Source organism: Salvelinus fontinalis, chromosome 16 (assembly GCF_029448725.1).
Source record: "Salvelinus fontinalis isolate EN_2023a chromosome 16, ASM2944872v1, whole genome shotgun sequence".
In the NCBI taxonomy this organism is placed as follows: domain Eukaryota; kingdom Metazoa; phylum Chordata; class Actinopteri; order Salmoniformes; family Salmonidae; genus Salvelinus; species Salvelinus fontinalis.
In genome coordinates, this window is record NC_074680.1 from 30,017,236 (window position 1) to 30,041,781 (window position 24,546).

General features: G+C 40.2%; 1 protein-coding gene across 1 annotated transcript; it reads right to left on the reverse strand.

Annotated features, from left to right (window-relative positions):
* LOC129813361 (gonadotropin subunit beta-2-like) lies at positions 1-24,050 on the reverse strand. Its single transcript, XM_055865715.1, has 6 exons — positions 24,033-24,050; positions 23,779-23,901; positions 23,617-23,682; positions 21,941-22,029; positions 529-727; positions 1-245 (listed from the first exon to the last, which is right to left on the reverse strand). Exons 1-6 carry the CDS (start codon positions 24,048-24,050, stop codon positions 54-56), a joined length of 687 nt encoding a protein of 228 aa, XP_055721690.1. The 3' UTR covers positions 1-53.
* Positions 24,051-24,546: the final 496 nt, after the last annotated feature.

The following is a 24,546-nucleotide window of genomic DNA, read 5'->3' on the forward strand; positions in this document are numbered from 1 at the left end:
TAAACGTCCAGCGCTGCTGCTCTCCCTATCCAGAGCCAGTGATGGTACCGCAGTCAAACAGAGGTGATGCACTCAGTGGTACTGGTCAGGCACACTCCACAGTCACACCTCAGGGCTACAGGGTAGGTGTACATGGGGTCCACGTTGGCTGAGCAGTTAGGCAGCCGCACCGTCACCAGGCGGGTCTCGTTGTAGGTACACACACGCTGGTATGACTCTATGTAGGGAGGGTCCAGGACAGGCTTCTGAGAAGACACACAGAACCAGGGTTAATTTACATTAACATCTGTTCATTTATTTCAACAAGTACCACAATTATGACTTTATAATAAAGTACTTTATTACTGACTTATTACGTTATTATGTCAGGGGTGGATTTAGCTTTTAGCCATGCTACAGTGATGCATTTTTCTTCAATAATCGTCATAGTTTAGTTACTGTTATATTTTCCACTTGATTGATTTTGTTAACATCTACTGATTTCTAACACTTCTCTCCAGTCTGACTGGTAGGACTCTCTGTCCTCACCTCCCAGGTCTCACAGCGTCCCCAGCAGGCGTCGGTGGTGATGTGCAGCCCTCCACAGCCTGGTTTCCTGGCCAGGAAGGTGAACTCCCGGACGGCACAGCCAATGAAGCGGCGCAGGTTGACGGCTGAAGCCTGGCTCAGTGTCTCTGGGTGAAGCCATGACCACAGCCCTGTACAGCACAGCAGCACAGCACACCACCTCCACACAGACACCACACATCAGATGGTTATCTCTAATCCCTAACATATTACGCTCTTTCTCTATCTCACTTTTAGCAAAGTCTTCAAATAGTTAGAGTATGGCAAGTTAATGTCATAAGTATTTTTAGACTATATTGTTGGCATTTTAATGAAAACAATCAAATGAAGAAAACAGATTGTTGATGAAACTAAAACAACAACCAGAACATGAAATATTCCAGAGATCTCAGTGATTCCTGACCCTAACTTCATACAGAGTACTGATCTAACTAAAGTGTTATAACTCACCACTGAGTACCTCTCTTCTGGGTCATCTGGGCTTACAACTGGTCTCACTGCAGAAAACTGCCGCTACTGAACCTCTGAATCAGGAGCTACAGTAACTCCAGTAGCTGTGATGTCTCTGACAGCCGAATCACCTGATAGTGGATCCCAGGGAGGAACTCCCAGCTATTTATCCCAGCATCTCATGTCAATCAGGAGCCATTTAAGGCCTTAGTAACTACCATGTCTCTAGCTCCTGCCAGAGAGTCAGGATCCTGTCTGATCCCCCTTAGGCCTGTCTACTCTATCTCACCCATCAGCCCAGTCACCAATCAACTACAGACCATTAGCCTGATTAGGGATTGAGACTGCTCCTTTGTTCATAGCAATCGACATGGAAGAGGGGAGAAAACCCTCATACCTGTAGATTAGACTCATTTAGCTGATTGACCTCAGGAACTGTTCTTACAGGTGAGAACCTTGCCCTGGAGCGCTAATTTTAACTATTCAGTTCAGTGCAAGTCTGTTATAATTTAGATGGTTTTTTTTTATGCTATCACATTTTCACAGAGCACTTACTGTAGCTCTAACGTGTTTGTTGTGTGGAGCCCATGGAGACAGAGGAATAATTCACGTCTGGTCTGATGTGTGGAGGTCACAGTAGGGGAGATGAGAGCAGGGCTAGAGCGAGAAGAGGGCTGAGTTTATTTGGGTGAGTAAGTACTTCACTCATCATTAAATTACCATTTCCCAAAGCCCTCAGGATACTGGGGATTGAAGCAGAATAACTCAAGTACTTTAGGAGATTAACTTCAACCTCCAACCAATTATAGTTAGATTAGAATAGCAGGAAGGGAGGATGAGTCTGGGATACACTCTAAGAATCTATCTTCTGCATACCTTGTCACAACACAACTGATTTGATCAAATGCATTAAGAAGGAATGAAATTCCACAAATTAACTTTTAACAAGGCACACCCGTTAATTGAAATGCATTTCAGGTGTTAGTAATTTGTTATTCTTCAATAACACAAATTCCAAAGCAAATCAGGGAGAGGAAAATATGCTTATTCAGTGAGGGAGGTAGATGGTCATTCTCCCTTGTCCTCAGTGATTCTCTCCTGTGGTTCTCTCTCCCCAGAACAAAGAAACATCATGTAATTTTATAACCCAGCCCTAGCCTATGGTTGACAAATTATAATTCCTTGCAATAGAACTGGCCAAGGACCAAATAACAAGTATCCTATTTCAGAAAACATATTCCTCCCATGTCTCCGAACCATTGATCAATAATTCCCTATTACAGGGAAAACACTATTTCCATTGATCATTAGTTCTATTCTCATACTCTGTCTCTGCGTTATGTATTTATCTTCCAAATATTCTTACACAGGTGACTACAGTGGTTCCTTTCACGACTTTCGCCGAAGTCGGCTCCTCTCCTTGTTCGTTCGGCGGTCGACATCACCGGCTTTCTAGCCATCGCTGCTCCATTTTCCATTGTTCCATTTGTTTTGTCTTGTTCCCTGCACACCTGGTTCCATTCCCTAATCACACTGCATGTATTTATTCCTCTGTTCCCCTCCATGTCTTTGTGTGAAATTGTTTTGTGTTACGTGTTTTATGTGACGTTTTATGTGACGCGCCAGGCTGGTTTTGTGCCGTGGCTATTCCACGTAGTATGTTTCTTTGTAAACATTAGCTATTGTGACTGTTTTGCGCTTTGCACTTTTGCCTATTTTGTGCTGGAGGTTTTACGCAGCTGCGTTCGTCTGCTGTTTGCTCCTGCCTAATAAAGTGTGCGCCTGTTCACAACTCTCTGCCCTCCTGCACCTGACTTCGCTACCAGTATGCACATCTTGACAGTTCCTCCTTGAAAAGTTGCTTCATACTGCAGCACATGTTGCAGGCTGCTGCAGCATTCTATGGCACGTTATTTATTTGTCAGCCATTTTTTACGTTCATGCAAGTTAGTGGTAGTTTGACCACCAGAGAGCATCTTTGAGAAGCATTTGATAGTCTGCCGTATTGGCATTGCTAGAGAATTTAAAACCTTTTTTTGTAATAATATAGTACATGCGATTGATTTTAAGAAATATGGCTTAATTCATTTGATTAATGTTATGGGGTTTCTATTCCTTGAAAAATGAAACCCTCAGGGTTTCCGTTAGGATTGAGTGGAAAATATTGCACTATACAACGTGACGGTTGGGAGTAGGCTACAGCATAAGTGTCACGCTCGCTATCCTCAAACTCCCTGTCATAAATCAACCAAGGAGCAGCATGCATGTAGTTCCACATCTTTTAATATGAGTGAAAACCTTAACAAACAGGTAAACAGCAATGAACGTGACGCAACCGAGGTGCATACAAACACACACAGAAAATAATAATTACCCACACCGTAGGTGGGAAAAAAGGCTGCCTAAGTATGATTCCCAATCAGAGACAACGATAGACAGCTGTCCCTGATTGAGAACCATACCCGGCCAAAACATAGAAATACAGAAACATAGAAAACAAAACATAGAATGCCCACCCCAAATCACACCCTGACCAAACCAAAATAGAGACATAAAAAGGCTCTCTAAGGTCAGGGTGTGACAATAAGAGGATTGGAGGATTCTATATTAATATCTAAAGGGCATAACATTTCCACACCCTAATTGTATTGTAACCAATACTCATTTTGCCTATGGTAGGCCTACAGTATATCTAAAAATATGTTTTTCAATGACCTGACTCTCTGCCAATATTTACATTTACGCAGAAACAGAGTATACATAACGCAGAGACAGAGTATGAGAATATAACTAATGATTGGAGGATTCTAAATTAATATCTAAGGGACATTTTCCATTAGGATCTGTGAGAATATCTAAGTGGCTTTTATATAATTCTAAATGAATTAATAATAATAATAATAGCTTCTTTTTTTAAATAACAATATCTTGGAGATTTCGTTTTCATTTAACCTAGAGTGAGTGAGAAAAAGGCAATTCTTGAACATGGGGTGAGACATTCTCACTAATTTGTAAATAAAGCCAATTTGTTATTAAGAATTATTTATTTCTGGAGAAACCTAACTTGATTATTTAGCAGACATCACTTGCTTATATTCAGTCAACACATATATCTTAAGAATATCATAGAATATAATTGAACATTTTCATTTCTCCATGCTTGTCTCAGAGCAGTGCGAAACGGTGCTGAAATAGACATCCACAGCGGGAAGGCTATATATAACAGTATTTTGGAGATTTTTTCATAAAAAAAACGACAGTGAGCGATTGTAATCTGAATGAAGGCCAAAATAATATTTATTAAGGCCAAAATGTAGCCCTGCTAATAGCCATAATGACGCTGTACAACGTGACCATGTGTGCTTGAAAGAGTATTTTCCAGTAAGAAACACTTTGTTTGCCTTCATTAGACAACTCTGTTCCAATATTTCTGTAATTCAGTGATATTCATTCCCATAGTAATTTGTTATGGATCCTTTAAATGCTTTATTCATGAAATCATAAAGATGCTGATGAAGAAATACAGTACTGTACTGTATATGCTTTTACATTTGGATAATAAAGCATTTAAAGCATTTTGAAGATATACGCCACCTGCATTTGTTTATTAGGCTACTGTGCAGTTTGACAAGTAAACATAGCCTTCAATACATACTGTAGTAAACATGGGAAAGTGACTAATTGCTTACATAAGGGAGAACAAGCCATGTCCAGACATTCTTGGTGACCTCAAGTATCTTCAATAATGGCTGTACTATATATAGAATGCTGGCATGCGGGAGACCAGGGTTCAATTCACCAAAAGGGGAGGAAGGAGTAGGCTGTTTTTGTAAATAATAATTTGTTCTTAACTGATTCCATATGTATTATTTCATAGTTGTGATGTCTTCACTATTATTCTACAATGTAGAAAATAGTAAAAATAAAGAAAAATCCTGAACTGAGTAGGTGTGTCTAAACTTTTGACTGGTGCATGCTTAATTAATTAGATTAATATTATGGTGTTTCAATTCCAAGAAAATAAAAAAACTCTGGGTTTCCGTTAGGATGGAATGGAAAATATGACGCTGTACAACGTGACGGACGGCAGTACAGTACTGGGCTATTTAGCTAAAGAATCCCGGTGTCGTGTGGGCAGGGCACGCGAGGGGGATTGAATGAGTAGGCTGTTCTATTAAATATGTTTTTTTTCTTAACTTCTTTGGGATAGGGGACAGTATTTTCACGTCCGAATGAAAAGCATGCCCAGAGTAAACGGCCTGCTTCAAAGCCATAAAAGCTAGAATATGCATATTATTAGTAGATTTGGATAGAAAACACTCTGAAGTTTCTAAAACTGTTTGAATGATGTATGTGAGTATAACAGAACTCATATGGCAGGCAAGAACCTGAGAAAAAATCCAACCAGGAAGTGGGAAATCTGAGGTTGGTCGATTTTCAACTCAGCTCCTATTGAAGATACAGTGGGATATTGGTAATGTTGCACTTCCTGAGGCTTCCACTAGATGTCAACAGTCTTTAGAATCTTGTCTGATGCTTCTACTGTGAAGTGGGGTGAATGAGAGTGGAATGAGTCAGATCTGCCAGCAGCCATTAGCTGACCATGCGCGTTCACATGAGTTTGCTCCCATTCCATTTGCTTTTCTGAATCAATCAATCAATCAAGTTTATTTTATATAGCCCTTCGTACATCAGCTAATATCTCGAAGTGCTGTACAGAAACCCAGCCTAAAACCCCAAACAGCAAGCAATGCAGGTGTAGAAGCACGGTGGCTAGGAAAAACTCCCTAGAAAGGCCAAAACCTAGGAAGAAACCTAGAGAGGAACCAGGCTATGAGGGGTGGCCAGTCCTCTTCTGGCTGTGCCGGGTGGAGATTATAACAGAACTATGCCAAGATGTTCAAAATGTTCATAAGTTACATTTACATTTACATTTAAGTCATTTAGCAGACGCTCTTATCCAGAGCGACTTACAAATTGGTGCATTCACCTTATGACATCCAGTGGAACAGCCACTTTACAATAGTGCATCTAGATCTTTTAAGGGGGGGGGGGGGCAGAAGGATTGCTTTATCCTATCCTAGGTATTCCTTGAAGAGGTGACAAGCATGGTCAAATAATAATCATGAATAATCTTCAGTTGGCTTTTCATAGCCGATCATTAAGAGTTGAAAACAGCAGGTCTGGGACAGGTGGCGGTTCCATAACCGGAGGCAGAACAGTTGAAACTGGAATAGCAGCAAGGCCAGGTGGACTGGGGACAGCAAGGAACCATCATGCCCGGCAGCCCTGACGTATGGTCCTAGGGCTCAGGTCCTCCGAGAGAGAGAAAGAAAGAGAGAAGGAGAAAATTAGAGAGAGCCAAGATTTTCAAAATGTTCATAAATGACAAGCATGGTCAGATAATAATCAGGAATAAATGTCAGTTGGCTTGTCATAGCCGATCATTAAGAGTTGAAAACAGCAGGTCTGGGACAGGTAGGGGTTCCGTAACCGCAGGCAGAACAGTTGAAACTGGAATAGCAGCAAGGCCAGGCGGACTGGGAACAGCAAGGAGTCATCATGCCAGGTTTGCCGTGACGTATGGTCCTAGGGCTCAGGTTCTCAGAGAGAGAGAAAGAGAGAATTAGAGAGAGCATACTTAAATTCACACAGGACACTTGATAAGACAGGAGAAGTACTCCAGGTATAACCAACTGACCCTAGCCCCCCGACACAAACTACTGCAGCATAAATACTGGAGGCTGAGACAGGAGCGGTCAGGAGACACTGTGGCCCCATCCGAAGATACCCCCGGACAGGGCCAAACAGGAAGGAAAAACCCCACCCACTTTGCCAAAGCACAGCCCCCGCACCACTAGAGGGATATCTTCAACCACCAACTTACAATCCTGAGACAAGGCCGAGTATAGCCCACAAAGATCTCCACCACAGCACAAACCAAGGGGGGGCGCCAACCCAGACAGGAAGATCACGTCAGTAACTCAACCCACTCAAGTGACGCACCCCTCCCAGGGACGGCATGAAAGAGCACCAGTAAGCCAGTGACTCAGCCCCCGTAATAGGGTTAGAGGCAGAGAATCCCAGTGGAGAGAGGGGAACCGGCCAGGCAGAGACAGCAAGGGCGGTTCGTTGCTCCAGAGCCTTTCCGTTCACCTTCACACTCCTGGGCCAGACTACACTCAATCATATGACCTACTGAAGAGATAAGTCTGTCATCTGATGAGGTTGTTTCTTGGTTAGTGGCTATTTATATCTTTATTTGGTCGAATTTGTGATAGCTACTGATGCAGTAAGAAAATGGTGGAGTATGGAAGTGGTGTCTTTTGCTAACGTGGTTAGCTAATAGATTTACATATTTTGTCTCCCCTGTAAAACATTTTAAAAATCAGAAATGATGGCTTTATTCACAAGATGTGTATCTTTCATTTGGTGTCTTGGACTTGTGATTTCATGAACATTTTATTATATGATATCCCTGTGGCTTTAGGCTAGGCTATGTTAGTCAGCTTTTGTGATGGGGGGGCTCCAGGATCCGGGTTTGGTAGGCGTTAGAGGTTAACAGTAAAACCTTGAAATCCGCCATTGCCTTAACAGGAAGCCAGTGTAGGGAAGCTAGCACTGGAGTAATATGATCAAATTTCTTGGTTCTAGTCAGGATTCTAGCAGCCGTATTTGGCACTAACTGAAGTTTATTTAGTGCTTTATCCGGGTAGCCGGAAAGTAGAGCATTGCAGTATTCTAACCTAGAAGTAACAAATGCATGTATTAATTTTGCAGCATCATTTTTGGACAGAAAATTTCAGATTTTTGCAATGTTACGTAGATGGAAAAAAGCTGTCCTTGAAACAGTCTTGATATGTTCGTCAAAAGAGAGATCAGGGTCAAGAGTAACGCCGAGGTCCTTCACAGTTTTATTTGAGACGACTTTACAACCATCAAGATTAATTGTCAGATTTAACAGAAGATGTCTTTGTTTCTTGGGACCTAGAACAAGCATCTCTGTTTTGTCCGAGTTTAAGAGTAGAAAGTTTTCAGCCATCCACTTCCTTATGTCTGAAACACAGGCTTCTAGCGAGGGCAATTTTGGGGCTTCACCATGTTTCATTGAAATGTACAGCTGTGTGTCATCCGCATAGCAGTGAAAGTTAACATTATGTTTTCGAATAACATCCCCAAGAGGTAAGATATATAGTGAAAACAATAGTGGTCCTAAAACGGAACCTTGAGGAACACCGAAATGTACAGTTGATTTGTCAGAGGACAAACCATTCAGAGACAAACTGATATCTTTCCGACAGGTAAGATCTAAACCAGGCCAGAACTTGTCCGTGTAGACCAATTTGAGTTTCCAGTCTCTCCAAAAGAATGTGGTGATCGATGGTGTCAAAGGCAGCACTAAGGTCTAGTAGCACGAGGACAGATGCAGAGCCTCGGTCTGACGCCATTAAAAGGTCATTTACCACCTTCACAAGTGCAGTCTCAGTGCTATGATGGGGTCTAAAACCAGACTGAAGCATTTCGTATACATTGTTTGTCTTCAGGAAGGCAGCGAGTTGCTGCGCAACAGCTTTTTCTAAAATTTTTGAGAGGAATGGAAGATTCGATATAGGCCGATAGCTTTTTATATTTTCCGGGTCAAGGTTTGGCTTTTTCAAGAGAGGCTTTATTACTGCCACTTTTAGTGAGTTTGGTACACATCCGGTGGATAAAGAGCTGTTTATTATGTTCAACCTAGGAGGGCCAAGCACAGGAAGAAGCTCTTTCAGTAGTTTAGTAGAAATAGGATCAAGTATGCAGCTTGAAGACAAAGGAATTCTCCAGTTGGAACATTATTGAAGAATTATGTTAAAAGCATCCTAAAGATTGATTCAATACTTCGTTTGTCATGTTTTTACGGACTGTAATATAACTTTTTAAACTTTTCATCTGTACTTTCCGCTGGACCTGCCCGTGCGTCGTGAGTTTGGAAAGTGTACTGAACGCTAGAACAACTAGGAGGAATTTGGACCTAAATGATGGACATTATCGAACAAAACAAACATTTCTTGTGGAACTGGGATTCCTGGGAGTGCATTCTGATGAAGATCAACAAAGGTAAGTGAATGTTTATTATGTTATTTTTGACATCTGTTGACTGCAAAATATTGCAGATATATTTGTGTCTTGATTGGGCTCTTAGCGCCGACTCAGATTATTGCACGGTTTGCTTTTTCTGTAAAGTTTTTTTGAAATCTGACACAGCGCTTGCATTACGGAGAAGTGCATCTAAAATTCCATGCATAACAGTTGTATCTTTTAGCAATGTTTATTATGAGTATTCCTGTAAATTGATGTGGCTCTCTGCAAAATCAAAGGATGTTTAGGAACTTCTGAATGTAAGGCGCCAATGTACACTCAGATTTTTGGATATAAATATGAACTTTACAGAACAAAACATACATGTATTGTGTAACATGAAGTCATATGAGTGTCATCTGATGAAGATCATCAGAGGTTAGTGATTCATTTTATCTATATTTCTGCTTTTTGTGAAACCTCTCTTTGGCTGGAAGAAATGGCTGTGTTAATCTGTGAATAGGCACTCACCTAAAATAATCGTTTGGTTTGCTTTCGTCGTAAATCCTTTTTGAAATCGGACACTGTGGCTGGATTTACAACAAGTGTATCTTTAAATTTTAATTATGGGATTTCTGTGGTTTTGAATTTGGCGCACTGGAGTTTCACTGGCTGTTGAAGAGGTGGGACGCTACCGTCTCACGTACCCTAGAGAGGTTAACTTCTTGACGCTAGGAGGCAGAATTTTTATGTTTGGAACAATAACGTTCCCAATGTAAACGGCCTATTTCTCAGGCCCAGATGCTAGAATATGCATATAATTGACAGAGTAGGATAGAAAAAACTCTAAAGTTACCAAAACTGTCAAAATATTGTCTGTGAGTATAACAGAACTGATTTTGCAGGCAAAAATCTGAGGAAATCCAACCCGGAAGTGCCTCTTATTTTGAAAAATCCCTGTTCCATTGCCTGCCTATCCTCCATTTAACTTGTTATGGCTGCAGGGGCAGTATTGAGTAGCTTGGATGAAAGGTGCACAGAGGTGCCCATATTAAACGGCCTGCTCCATAGTCCCAGTTGCTAATATATGCATATTATTATTCATATTGGATAGAAAACACTCTGAAGTTTCTAAAACTGTTTGAATTATGTCTGTGAGTATAACAGAACTCATATGGCAGGCAAAAACCTGAGAAGTTCCACTTCCTGTTTGAATTGTTTCTGAGGTGTCAGATTTTCAACCAAGATCTCAATTGAAATTACAGAGAGATATAGATGAGTTTTCACTTCCTACGGCTTCCAGTAGATGTCAAAAGTCAACAGAACTTTGTCTGATGACTCTAATGTGAAGGGGGGGGGGGGGGGGCCGAAGGAGACAGGAATGAGTAATCACTTCCACGAGCTGATCATGCATTCACCATGCGCCTTCACATGAGTAGGACGTCCGTTCCATCGCTCTTCTGAAGTCAATCTAAATCTCCGGTTGGAACGTTATTCAAGGTGTATGTTAACAACATTCTAAAGATTGATTCAGTACATCGTTTGACATGTTTCTACTGACTGCCACGGAACTTTTGGACTTTGTCACGTTATAGTTGAGGAGCTTTCTTTGGAATTGTTTACCAAAGGCGCGAACCAAAGTAGCTAATTGGACATAAATAACGGACATTATCGAACAAATCAAGCATTTATTGTGGACCTGGGACTCCTAGGACTGCATTCTGATGAAGTTCATCAAAGGTAAGGAAACATTTATCATGTATTTTCTGGTTTCTGTTGAGTCCAACATGGCGGATAATTTGGCTATTGTTCTGAGCTCCATCTCAGAATAATACATGATTTGCTTTTTCCGTAAAGTGTTTTGAAATCTGACAGCGGTTGCATTAAGGAGAGGTATATCTATAATTCCATGTGTATAACTTGTATTATCATCTACATTTATGATGAGTATTTCTGTTGAAACGATGTGGCTATGCACTCACTGGATGTTTTTGGAACTAGTGAATGTAACGCGCAATGTAAACTCAGATTTTTTGTTATAAATATGAACTTTATCAAACAAAACATGCATGTATTGTGTAACATGAAGTCCTATGAGTGTCATCTGATGAAGATAATCAAAGGTTAGTGATTCATTTTACCTCTATTTCTGCTTTTTGTGACTGCTATCTTTCGCTGGAAAAATGGCTGTGCTTATTGTGGTTTGATGGTGACCTAACATAATCGTTTGTAGTGCTTTCGCTGAAAAGCATATTTGAAATCGGACACTTTGGTGGGATTAACAACAAGAATACCTTTAAAATGATATAAGACACATGTATGTTTGAGGAATATAAATTAGGAGATTTCTGTTTTTTGAATTTGTCGCCCTGCACTTTATCTGGCTGCTGTCATATCGATCCCGGTAGCGGGATGCAGCCATAAAAAGTTTAAAGGGATATCAACCAGATTCCTTTTCCAATTGCTTCCACAGGTTGTGAACAGTCTTTAGACATAGTTTCAAGCTTTTATTCTGAAAAATTTGCGAGATTAATCAAATCGCGTCAGTGTCGTAGTGTCATTCCAAAAAGTGTCATTCCAAAAAGTGATCAAATTCAACATCTACTCACAGACTCCAACCTTGACTTTCTCTGCCTCTCAGAGACATGGCTCCATAAAAACTCTCCATCTGCTGCTTTGATTGTGCCTGGCTACAATGTTTTCAGGAGAGACAGGACTGAAGGAAGAGGGGGTGTGATGATTTACATTAAAGAACATATCCGATGTAAACAAATTGAGTGGTCATGTGATAATGAACTAGAATGTATTGGCCTGAACATTACAGTGTCTCCCCAAATGTCTTTTACCCTCATTGGAATGTATAGGCCACCTTCCACCAAAAGTGTGTTTTTTGATCAGTTTAATAACATGCTTAGGGAATGTGATTTTGGGAAAGAGGTCATCTTAATGGGAGATTTTAACATTAATTATGAAGACAAGTGTTGTAGGAAAACCCTCAAACGGATCACTAATACCTTTGACCTTACACAGCTAGTTAAAGGGCCAACCAGGGTGACTTGTTGCTCTAAAACACAGATTTATTTGGTGTTCAGTAATAAACCAGAGAGAGTGACTAAATCATTCAATATGGTTACTGGGCTATCTGATCATAATCTGACACTTATAGCCAGAAAGCTGTCTAAGAGCAGGTTTAAAACCTGTTGGGGATGGGGGCGCTGTTTAGACTATTTATGCTAATTTGGCTAATTTTTTAACCTGTTTGGGGTGCAAGCCCGACCTCGGACCGAAAATGACACCCCTGCAGGGCGCGAAATTCAAAATCTATTTTTTTTAAATATTTAACTTTTACACATTAACAAGTCCAATACAGCATTTGAAAGATAAACATCTTGTCAATCCAGCCAACATGTCCGATTTTTTAAATGTTTTACAGAGAAAACACCACATATATTTATGTTAGCTCACCACCAAATACAAAAGTGGACAGACACGTATGAATTATGATTATGAAGTATGAATTATGATTGAAGTAGCATGCACAACCAACCGAAATAAACTAAAACCAACCTAAAGAGCCCAGAAAAAACGACCTCAGATGACAGTCATATAACATGTTACACAATAAATCTATGTTTTGTTCATAAAAAGTGCATATTTTAGCTATAAATCAGTTTTACATTGATGCTACCCAAAAATGCTAATACATAGCTTGAGTCTGAATCCAGCCGGGAGTAGCCAGAGAAAATACATACACCAACGTCGGCTACTAATTACACCTCATAAAACATTTCAGAAAAACATATGGTGGATAACTAATGAAAGACAGATATCGTGTGAATAAAGCCAACATTTCCGATTTTTGAAGTGTTTTACAGCGAAAACACAATATATCGTTATATTAGCTAACATCATAAGCTAGCATAAGGCAGCATTGATTCTAGTCAAGCGCTAGCCTAGCACAGTTAGCAGAGTTAGCATTCAACAGTTCGACATATATATGAAAAAGCATCCCAAATTGGGTCTTATCTTTCTTGGTACTCCATCAGAATGTTGTAACGGGGTCCAATGTCCAGTAGAGTCTTTAGTTGGGTTCCAGAACGAATTATTTCCCTCTTTGGTTAGCTAGCACGATAGCATTGCTGCGCTAGAAAGCTTTTCTTCAAAAAATTCTTCCGTCGTTTCACATCTAAAGTCCAGAATAAATTGCAATAATATAATTAAAGTATATTGAAAAAACATACTTTAGGATGATTTTGTGACATGTATCAAATAATATCGTAGTCAGGCATCATATTCAACGTTATCTACCTTGTTCCAAAAGCCGAGACCAAATTATCCTTCGCGCCCGGATTTTTTTTTTAACTGCGCAGGTCTCACAAGAAGTTGTGTTATTAAGTCCAGGGACGAGATATTCGACTCCTTTCAATTCTCACTTCCGCATTACAGTCTGAGGAACGCCTGTGACGTGTCTCTATCGTCCCAAGTCAAATGGCCTTTTATAGAGAAGGTCTTAAAGAGACACATCGCATTTTGGAAAACTCAATTCGGCTGGGAAAATGGCTGTAAAAATATTTCTGTTCGACTTAGAGAAACAATTCAAACCTTTTTAGAAACTACAGACTGTTATCTATCCAACAGTAGTAAATATATGCATATTGGAAAATAAAAAGTTTCTTAGGAGGCCGTTTGAAAATGTGCACACATTTTCCAGTTTTTTCAATATTCAGCGTGCAGCCATAACAGGTTAAACGGCTTCCCACAAAATCCTTGATCGTACAATATGCATATTATTATTATTATTGGATAGAAAACAGTCTATAGTTTCTATAGGAGTTGAAATTTTGTCTCTAAGTGGAACAGAGCCCATTCTACAGCAATTTCCCTGACATGGAGTCAGATTTGAGAAATGTTGGCCACTCTTCTGAAGTCAGTTAAAAGGGCACTGTCGTTGCTATGACTATACGGACACTTCTTACGTCTTCCCCTGGATGCCTTTACGTGATGACGATTCCAACGGGGTCGATTGCGCGTTCACAGGCCCTACAAATGAAAAAACCCTGAAGCTAGTCATTCTTTGGGAGCTGCGTCATGAGCCTAGAGGACACCGGCGCGCACCTGTTCCAAGCGTTAGTTTAGCCTGTTATATTTCTCCGGTCATCTTTTCACTCGTTATAGGAGTTAAAAACATCATAAGGTAGTTAATTTAAAGCGTTTTATAGCAATTTATATCCGTTTAGTGCGATTTTGGGACATTTATTTTTGCAACGATGTGAAAAGTTGGGCACGCTTTTCAGTTCATCCCGAACGCAGTTGACATTTCCACATGGCAAGAGGACAGCTTTCCACCAAAAGACGATTTCTCCCAAGAAAGGATCCTTTGCCCAAGATACTGATGGAAGAACAGCTCAAGGTAGGACATTTTTATTATGATAAATCGTGTTTCTGTCGAAACATTTTAGTGGCTTAGGACGCCATGTTTTTTGACGTAGCTTCGCTTGGCGCAAACTGTATTGAAAAGTAAGGATAAATAAAAAAATGTAATAACGCAATTGTATTAAGAATTAAATTGTCTATCAATCCCTGTCCACCCTATATTTTTTAGTCACGTTTATGAGTATTTATGTATAAGAGTAGATCACTGTCTAAGTGGCGCAAGGACTTTTTCTTTACCAGCTTGTCTACATTTCACATTGTCTAACCATGATTTTGGTGGCTAAATATAAACATTTTCGATCAAACTGTATATGCATGTTGTAATGTGATGTTACAGGAGTGTCATCGGAAGAATTCTGAGAAGGTTAGTGAAAAAATTAATATCTTTTGGCGATGTTGACTTTTATCGCTCACTTTGGCTAGAATCAATGCTGGGCTGCTAATTGCTATGTGCTAAGCTAATATAACGATTTATTGTGTTTTCGCTGTAAGACACTTAGAAAATCTGAAATATTGTCTGTATTCACAGGATCTGTGTCTTTCGATTCGTGTATGCTGTGTATTTTTACGAAATGTTTGATGATTAGTAGTTAGGTAAACACGTTGCTCATTGTAATTATTCTAGTCCATTTGTGATGGTGGGTGCAATTGTAAACTATGCCATCTACCTGAAATATGCACTTTTTTCTAACAAAACCTATCCCATACCATAAATATGTTATCAGACTGTCATCTAATGAGTTTTTTTGTTGGTTAGGGGCTATAAATATCTTAGTTTAGCCGAATTGGTGATGGCTACTGGTGTTGGTGGACAAATAAAAGATGGTGGATTATGCTAATGTGTTTTTAGGTAATAGATGTACATCTTTACATATTGTGTCTTCCCTGTAAAACATTTTAAAAATCGGAAATGTTGACTGGATTCACAAGATCTGTGTCTTTCATTAGCTGTATTGGACTTTAATGTGTGAAAGTTAAATATTTTAAAAAAATATTTTTTTTGAATTTCGCGGCACTGTTTTTTCAGTGGGGGGGGGGGGGGGTGTGCCGCTAGCGCCACGCTGATCCTAGACAGGTTAACCTCTCTACTGTTAGAAAGCCTGATCAACTAAGAATACCTAAGAGTGAATTAAGCTATTTTGAAAACGCAATTAAGGGAATTAACTGGAATGATCTCTTGTCCTATGCAGACGTGGAAGCTGATAGTCAAGTTTTTCTATCCACAATCCAGACTACATTAAATGGTTTCCTAAAGAAAATCAAATCCAAACCTGGCCAAAAGAGCACTCTTCCTTGGCTAAATGGAGAAATCTGGAAATTGATGAAAGAACGAGATTATTATCTAAAAATAGCCCTAAGATCCAAATTAGAGCATGACAGACGTAGGTTTACCATGTTGAGAAATAAGGTGAAAGAAATCAGACAGGCCAAGGCAAACTTTTTTATTAACATAATTGGTGAAGCAAAGGGAAATTCTAAACTGATCTGGGAGAATCTAAAAAAGTTAACAGGGAAAGACCATAGTAACACTACAAAAAGACTAGAAATCATGGTGAATAACAATCTAACACAGGATGCAGTCGAAATAGCAATAGCCTTCAATTCCTACTTTATTGACTCTGTCAGGGTACTGACACAGAACCCCTCCACTGGTTTCTTGGGCTCAGTGCTAGTAAATTATGCTCAACCTGTCTTCATCATAAGGGAGGTTTCTGAGTCAAAGGTGGACAAGGTGATTAGCTCACTAAAGAACTCTAAAGCCAAAGATGTGTTTGGGATGGACTCTACCTTTCTTAAAAACTACAAAGAGTCACTCATTGGCCCCATTACTAAGGTCACCAACACATCTATTGGTCTCGGGGTGTTTCCAAGGGTATGGAAGTCGGCCATAATAACGGCCATCTTTAAATCAGGCGACCCTGCTGACGTGAGTAACTACAGGCCCATTAGTATACTACCTGTGGTGTCAAAGGTTGTTGAAAAGTGTGTAGCAGAACAACTGATTGCCCACCTCAACAACAGCCCCTTCACATTACATTCCATGCAGTTTGGCTTCAGAGCGAAACACTCCACAGAAACAGCCAACTGCTTTCTTCTGGAAAATGTGAAGTCCAAGATGGACAAAGGGGGCGTTGTTGGGGCTGTGTTTCTGGACCTAAGGAAGGCTTTTGATACAGTTAACCACGAGATTCTCATCACAAAATTGTCCAAGTTCAACTTTTCCCCCCGATGCCTTGAGATGGATGAAATCATACCTTGACGGCAGAACTCAGTGTGTCAGAGTGAGCAATGAGCTGTCGCCCACTCTTAGCTATGATGTGGGTGTGCCCCAAGGGTCAATACTGGGGCCCCTCCTGTTCAGCCTGTACATTAATGATCTGCCTTCTGTCTGTACTGGGTCTGAAGTTCAAATGTATGCAGATGATACAGTGATATATGTGCATGCAAAGAGCAAACAACAAGCTGCACAAGAACTCACTACTGTAATGGTCCAGGTTACAAAGTGGCTCAGTGACTCGTGTTTGCATCTCAATGTGAAAAAAACTGTTTGCATGTTCTTCACAAAGAGGGCAACAGATGCTACTGAGCCAGATGTCTATGTGTCAGGGGAGAAGCTCCAGGTGGTATCTGATTTTAAGTACCTTGGCATCATACTTGATTCCAATCTCTTTTAAAAAGCATATGAAAAAGGTAATTCAAATAACCAAATTCAACCTAGCTAATTTCCGATTTATACGAAATTGTTTGACTACAGAGGTAGCAAAACTGTACTTCAAATCTATGATACTCCCCCACTTAACATACTGCTTGACTAGTTGGGCCCAAGCTTGCTGTACAACAGTAAGACCTATTCAGTCTGTCTACAAACAGGCTCTCAAAGTGCTTGATAGGAAGCCCAATAGCCATCATCACTGTCACATCCTCAGAAAGCATGAGCTCCTGAGTTGGGAAAATCTTGTGCAATACACTGATGCATGTCTTGTATTCAAGATTCTAAATGGCTTGGCTCCCCCTCCACTCAGTATTTTTGTTAAACAGAAAACCCAAACATATGGCAGCAGAGCCACAAGGTCTGCCATGAGAGGTGACTGTGTAGTTCCCCTAAGGAAAAGCACCTTTAGTAAATCCGCTTTTTCTGTGAGAGCTTCCCATGTCTGGAATACACTGCCATCAGACACACATAACTGCACCACATATCACACTTTCACAAAATGCTTGAAGACATGGCTAAAGGAAAATCTGATTTGTGAACATGGTCCCTAGCTGTGTGTTGCCGCTTTCCATGTCTGTTGTCTGTAACTTGTGAGGTGTGGAAACACTTTGTTGCTTTTATGAATTTTGTCTTGCTGCTTTTTGTTCTATGTTGCTCTGCCTGTATGCTACGTCTTGCTTGTCCTATGTTGCTATGTCTGTATGCTATGTCTTGTTCTATGTTGCTATTGTCTATATTGTAATTGTTTTTAATAACCTGCCCAGGGACTGCGGTTGAAAATTAGCCGGCTGGCTAAAACCGGCACTTTTACTGAAACGTTGATTAATGTACACTGTCCCTGTAAAAATAAAATAAACTCAAACTCCTTGATTAGTTCTTGCGCGCGAAAGTTGTAGCTCGACATTTTATTTCTGTCTTGTATTGAATTACTTTACCCTCCGGTTGAAATATTATTGATTATTTATGTTAAAAACAATCTGAGGATTGATTATAAAAACGTTTGACATGTTTCTACGACCTTTAAGAATACTATTTAGAATTTTCGTCTGCCCTTCAAGACCGGCACGAGCCTGTGGATTACTGAACATAACACGCAAACCAAATGGAGGTTTTTGGATACAAAAATCAGCTTTATCGAACAAAAGGAACATTTATTGTGTCACTGGGAGTGCAAACATCCGAAGATCATCAAAGGTAAGCGATTAATTTTATTGCTTTTCTGACATTCGTGACCAATCTACATTGCTGCTAGGTGTTCGTATTGTTTTGTCTAGTGATCGATAAACTCACACAAACTCTTGGATTGCTTTCGCTGTAAAGCATATTTGCAAAATCTGACACGACAGGTGGATTAACAACAAGCTAAACTGTGTTTTGCTATATTGCACTTGTGATTTCATGAATATAAATATTTTTGGCAATTTTCTTTGAATTTGGCGCTCTGCAATTCAGCGGTTGTTGATGACAATTATCCCGCTAAAGGGATCCGTGCGCCAAGAGGTTTAACTGACTTGCCTAGTTAAATAAAGGGTACATTAAGAGCATAACATTTCTGTATCACCAATTTTGTATTTCTAGTTTAACCAATACCCAAACAGAGATTAAGTGAAAAATAAAAATGTCATTGATTTATCAAGACCAGTCCCCATGCTTGTCTCAGAGCAGCGCAAAACAGTGCTAAAATAGTTGTAGGCTTTTGCTTCAAATCCTATTGCTTCTAACTTCAATATGATCTTTAAATAAATAAGACCTACATTACTTTTAAGAGCACATTTGTAACGGCAGTCTAACTCTTCCTCCTCCTCGGACGAGGGGAGGAGAGAAGGATCGGAGGACCAATGTGCAGCGTGGTAATTTTCCATGAATTTAATAAACACAAAGACAAGATACTGACAAACTAATACAAAACAACAAACGACTGTGAAGCTACAAACGAAAGTGCAATACACAAACTACTAACGTTAGACATAGACACTATACAAAATAACACGCAAACTAACCGTCACACAGTCCTGTGTGGCACAAACACTGACACAGGAAACAACCACCCACAATCCCCAACACAAAACAAGCCACCTATATATAATTCTCAATCAGGGACAACGATTGACAGCTGTCTCTGATTGAGAACCATATTAGGCTGAACACAGAAACAGACGAACTAGACACACAACATAGAATTCCCACCCAGCTCACGTCCTGACCAACACTAAACAAGAAAAACACATACGAACTCTGGTCAGGACGTTACAACATTACTCAACACTAGTGAGACTCATGTCGCCTACGGTAGGCCTACAGTATATCGAAAAATATGACGTGACTCTCCGCCAATAATTACATATAGAGGATTGGAGGATTCTAAATTAAAACCAAAATCCACCTCATGGGTTTCCCGGAGGCGGCCGGTGTTGTGACGAAAATCTCTCCCCTGCCAGAATTCTCCTCCCCATTCGCTAATGGATGCGCACATACTCAATTCTTCATTGCTGCGACTTGCTTACTAGTTGCGATTTCTGATCACGTTAGGCTGCGTTTCATTAGATTTTTTATGTCGGTTTGATCTCAGGGGAGGCACTAGTAATGTCTGCAGTTTTCAGGTTGGCTATTTGTTTCAAGTGTATTAGTCTATAAATACATCTACGTCATCACTCCCATGTCTTATTCGACTCGTCGTTGATCTGAAATGTTTATTGCTTTCCTACATTTTACTCCCTCCTCTATGCTTAATTTAACACACATACATTAATTATTAATCTCCGTTGCCTATCCTGACGTGAAGTTTGTTCTATAAGAAGTATTTGACTCTGATGTGTGCCACAGAAAGTATTTTGACTCTAGCCACAAAATTAAGGAAATTAGAAGGGTGGGTCGGCAAGATGATTTTCTTTCTTGTCTGCCGTAATTCTACCCCCCACAGAAAGCAAAATTAGAGTATAAAGAAACATAAAAATTTATTTTAGAAACATTTTGTAAAGTTTGAGGAAAATAATACATAATACACAAATATTATCACACAATAACATCACAGAAAGTTAAGTTTGTTAACAAACATTAAATAAGACATTCAAATTTCAATCTTTGCATAATAAGATATAAAATGACAATAAATTAAATATAAAAAGACAATAAATAAAATAAAAAAATATTGGAAAGCTGCATCAGATCGACTGAACATTTAGTCCACTTTTTATGGAAAGTGTTCCGGGTGATACCGTCACCTGGAACTCAAGCCTAACCTAGTCCTGACAGGCAGCGCAGACATAATCCTCCAATGATGGGATGGTTTTCATACAGGACCGGTGGAACCATCGTGGGTAGCGGTCACACCCAATCTGAAATGTATGATGAAAATGTTTTATATATTTCAAACATGAATTACATTTTCCTGATTTCATTATCAGACAAAGCAGATTATGCTACCTTTAGAAATATTACTGCTTATACACATTCGTACTCCTAAAAATGTTCCTTCAGAAGTGGACAAGCAATTACCCAGGTAGTGTCTTCCTCCCCACAGAAGTGGCACAGTTGGCTCAGGTCATCTAGCAAAACATAATGTCAAGTAGTCTATTCATCTTTACATGTAATTTTCTAAACAAACAGGGGACAGGGAACAAGGTAATAGTATAGGTTTTTTGTAACATAATTATTTAAATACATGTGTTTGTGGACATCTAGTCAGAAGATGGATCAAAGATAACATTGAAAGATCCCTATAAAATGTTTTTTTCATCTACAATTATATTAAATTAGAAATTGAACATACCAGTGTTGGAGGAGAGTGACTGCTATTTCTTCTCTCATGATGTTAACTTCTTTATCCGTATTTGAAAAGACAATCGACTCCTCCACCAGAACACATTCAGGAAACTGGGAAAAAAATTTGATGGGCATTTCAGTTTTCCTCAACAAAATCATGTTACACTTAAGATTCTAATTCGCAAGCCCAGGCTCTGTCGCAGCCAGCCGCGACCGGGAGGCCCTTGGGGCGGCGCACAATTGGCCCAGTGTTGTCCGGGTTGGGGAGGGTTTGGACGGCAGGGATATCCTTGTCTCATCGCGCACTAGTGACTCCTGTGTCGGGCCGGGCGCAGTGCACGCTGACCAGGTCGCCAGGTGTACGGTGTTTCCTCCAAACATTGGTGCGGCTGGCTTCCGGGTTGGATGTACATTGTGTCAAGAAGCAGTGCGGCTTGGTTGGGTTGTGTTGTGTTTCGGGGGACTCATGGCTCTCGACCTTCGCCTCTCCCGAGTCCGTACGGGAGTTGCAGCGATGAGACAAGACTAACTGCTACCATTTGGATACCACGAAATTGGGGAGAAAAAAGGGGTAAAATAATAAAATAAAATAAAAATGTAAGATTCTAATTCGCAAGTATACAACAACACAGCTATAATATAATTTGACAGTTCTGTTTTGTCTTTTAGTCAGTATACGTTCAGTAGGTTAATTGTGCATTACTTATACTCTCATGTTTACTTTCAAGGCAAAGACCCCACAAGAAGTAACATCTTGTTGGCATGGGTGAGGAAGGGTACCACATGCCCATATGGAGATATTACACCCCTTCTATCTCAGGAATGATCTGAACACATATGTTAAAAGTACAGCATTTTAAAACACTTTATTGATTACAATATAGAGATTAATAACAGTATAGCATTTCAAAAACGTTATTGATTTAATTGTAAAAAAACAAAAACAACAGTTTTTACCTTGTCACCCCCTGGCATCTTTTTATCTTTCTGGCACTTTCCCCCATTGGGTTGAGGAACAGAGCCCTCTTCTTGGATGGCAGCATAACCTTTCAAGTTTAGACAGACACACATATTACATTCACACATAAATACACACATATGGCACACACACATTTTACACACATGTATGTACAGTGGGGAGAAAAAGTTTTGGATACACTGCCGATTTTGCAGGTTTTCCTACTTACAAAGCATGTAGAGGTCTGTAATTTTTTATCATAGGTACACTTCAACTGTGAGAGACGGAATCTAAAACAAAAATCCAGAAAATCACATTGTATGATTTTTAAGTAAGGAATTTTCATTTTATTGCAAGACATAAGTATTTGATACATCAGAAAAGCAGAACTTTTGTTTGCAATTACAGAGATCATACGTTTCCTGTAGTTCTTGACCAGGTTTGCACACACTGCAGCAGGGATTTTGGCCCACTCCTCCATACAGACCTTCTCCAGATCCTTCAGGTTTCGGGGCTGTCGCTGGGCAATACGGACTTTCAGCTCCCTCCAAAGATTTTCTATTGGGTTCAGGTCTGGAGACTGGCTAGGCCACTCCAGGACCTTGAGATGCTTCTTACGGAGCCACTCCTTAGTTGCCCTGGCTGTGTGTTTCGGGTCGTTGTCATGCTGGAAGACCCAGCCACGACACATCTTCAATGCTCTTACTGAGGGAAGGAGGTTGTTGGCCAAGATCTCGCGATACATGGCCCCATCCATCCTCCCCTCAACACGGTGCAGTCGTCCCCTTTGTCCCCTTTGCAGAAAAGCATCCCCAAAGAATTATGTTTCCACCTCCATGCTTCACGGTTGGGATGGTGTTCTTGGGGTTGTACTCATCCTTCTTCTAACTCCAAATACGGCGAGTGGAGTTTAGACTAAAAAGCTCTATTTTTGTCTCATCAGACCACATGGTTTTCTTTGAGACTGGTCCCAGATCTCTTCAGGTCATTGACCAGGTCCTGCCGTGTAGTTCTGGGCTGATAGCTCACCTTCCTCATGATCATTGACGCCCCACGAGGTGAGATCTTGCATGGAGCCCCAGACCGATGGTGATTGACCGTCATCTTGAACTTCTTCCATTTTCTAATAATTGCGCCAACAGTTGTTGCCTTCTCACCAAGCTGCTTGCCTATTGTCCTGTAGCCCATCCCAGCCTTGTGCAGGTCTACAATTTTATCCCTGATGTCCTTACACAGCTCTCTGGTCTTGGCCATTGTGGAGAGGTTGGAGTCTGTTTGATTGAGTGTGTGGACAGGTGTCTTTTATACAGGTAACAAGTTCAAACAGGTGCAGTTAATACATGTAATGAGTGGAGAACAGGAGGGTTTCTAAAGAAAAACTAACAGGTCTGTGAGAGCCGGAATTCTTACTGGTTGGTAGGTGATCAAATACTTATGTCATGCAATAAAATGCAAATTAATTACTTAAAAATCATACAATGTGATCTTCTGGATTTTTTTTGGATTCCGTCTCTCACAGTTGAAGTGTACCTATGATAAAAATTACAGACCTCTACATGCTTGTAAATAGGAAAACCTGCAAAATCGGCAGTGTCTCAAATACTTGTTCTCCCACTGTATATACTGTATTATGTTTGTATTTCTTATTTCTTAGTACTGCCTCAGCGACTCTTACCGTCACAGTCCAGTGGTTGTGTTCATTGATGATGCCAATAATGTACTTGTACATCATTGGATCAATCTGAAATTTAAAAGAGCAAGGATACAGTTGCTTGAGGTCAAAATCTGTCAAATATAACATATAATATTTTGATATTATGAAAATAATCCAACCAACCTTAAATTCGGATTTCTTGCTGCCCCAAATGCCAGTCATTTCAAAGGTGTCAATGTAGAACGCTTGCTCGGTTGACTGCTTATTAAAATTCTGCACCAGATGGAACATGTAGGCATTGATGGTCTGACACAAAAAAGAAAGACAATGAAGGTAAATCTGTTACATGGAAAAACAACAATTTAGGTTTTCCTTACACACAGACTAATCACACACATACCGTGTTTACATATGCTGTATGTGCAATACAGTCTTACCTCACTTTCCAGCACCATATTTGGACCAGTTCTGTGGAGATTCTGATAAAATAATTTATATGGCCCAATTCTAGACAACAGCACATACACATATTTTCCTCCCCAAGCCTCTGCAACACCTGGAAAAATGTACCTGTAAGTGTACTGAGATATATGAATGGATCAAACTGACAATATTACATTCATACATTTGCTTATATCAGTAGCTGCTGCTGCTGCTGGTGTGGTGGTTGTGGAGGTGGAGGCCGCTGGTGTGGTGGCTGTGGAGGCCGCAGCTGCTGGTGTGGTGGTTTTGGAGGCTGCTGATTTTATTTTTTGAGGGATCCGAGGTGTCTCCTCTATAGGAGGCCTCAGGTGATCCACGCTTATTTTAGGGAAGATAACCCACTTGCCGTCTTCCAAGTCCGCACTTTTCCCTTCGAGACCTCGAACCGTATATGGGCCGAGATTGTTGGGATCTAGTTTGCCCCCTTGCCTCTGCTGGCACTAGAGGTCGCCACCGACTATGATTTTT

Excerpts from the sequence above, each read along its gene's own strand:
- LOC129813361 (XM_055865715.1), bottom strand. Across the intron at positions 23,683-23,778 it reads GCAAGAAATCCGAATTTAAG|ATTGATCCAATGATGTACAA; the intron begins GTTGGTTGGATT and ends TTTAAATTTCAG. Across the intron at positions 22,030-23,616 it reads ACAACCACTGGACTGTGACG|GTTATGCTGCCATCCAAGAA; the intron begins GTAAGAGTCGCT and ends TAAACTTGAAAG.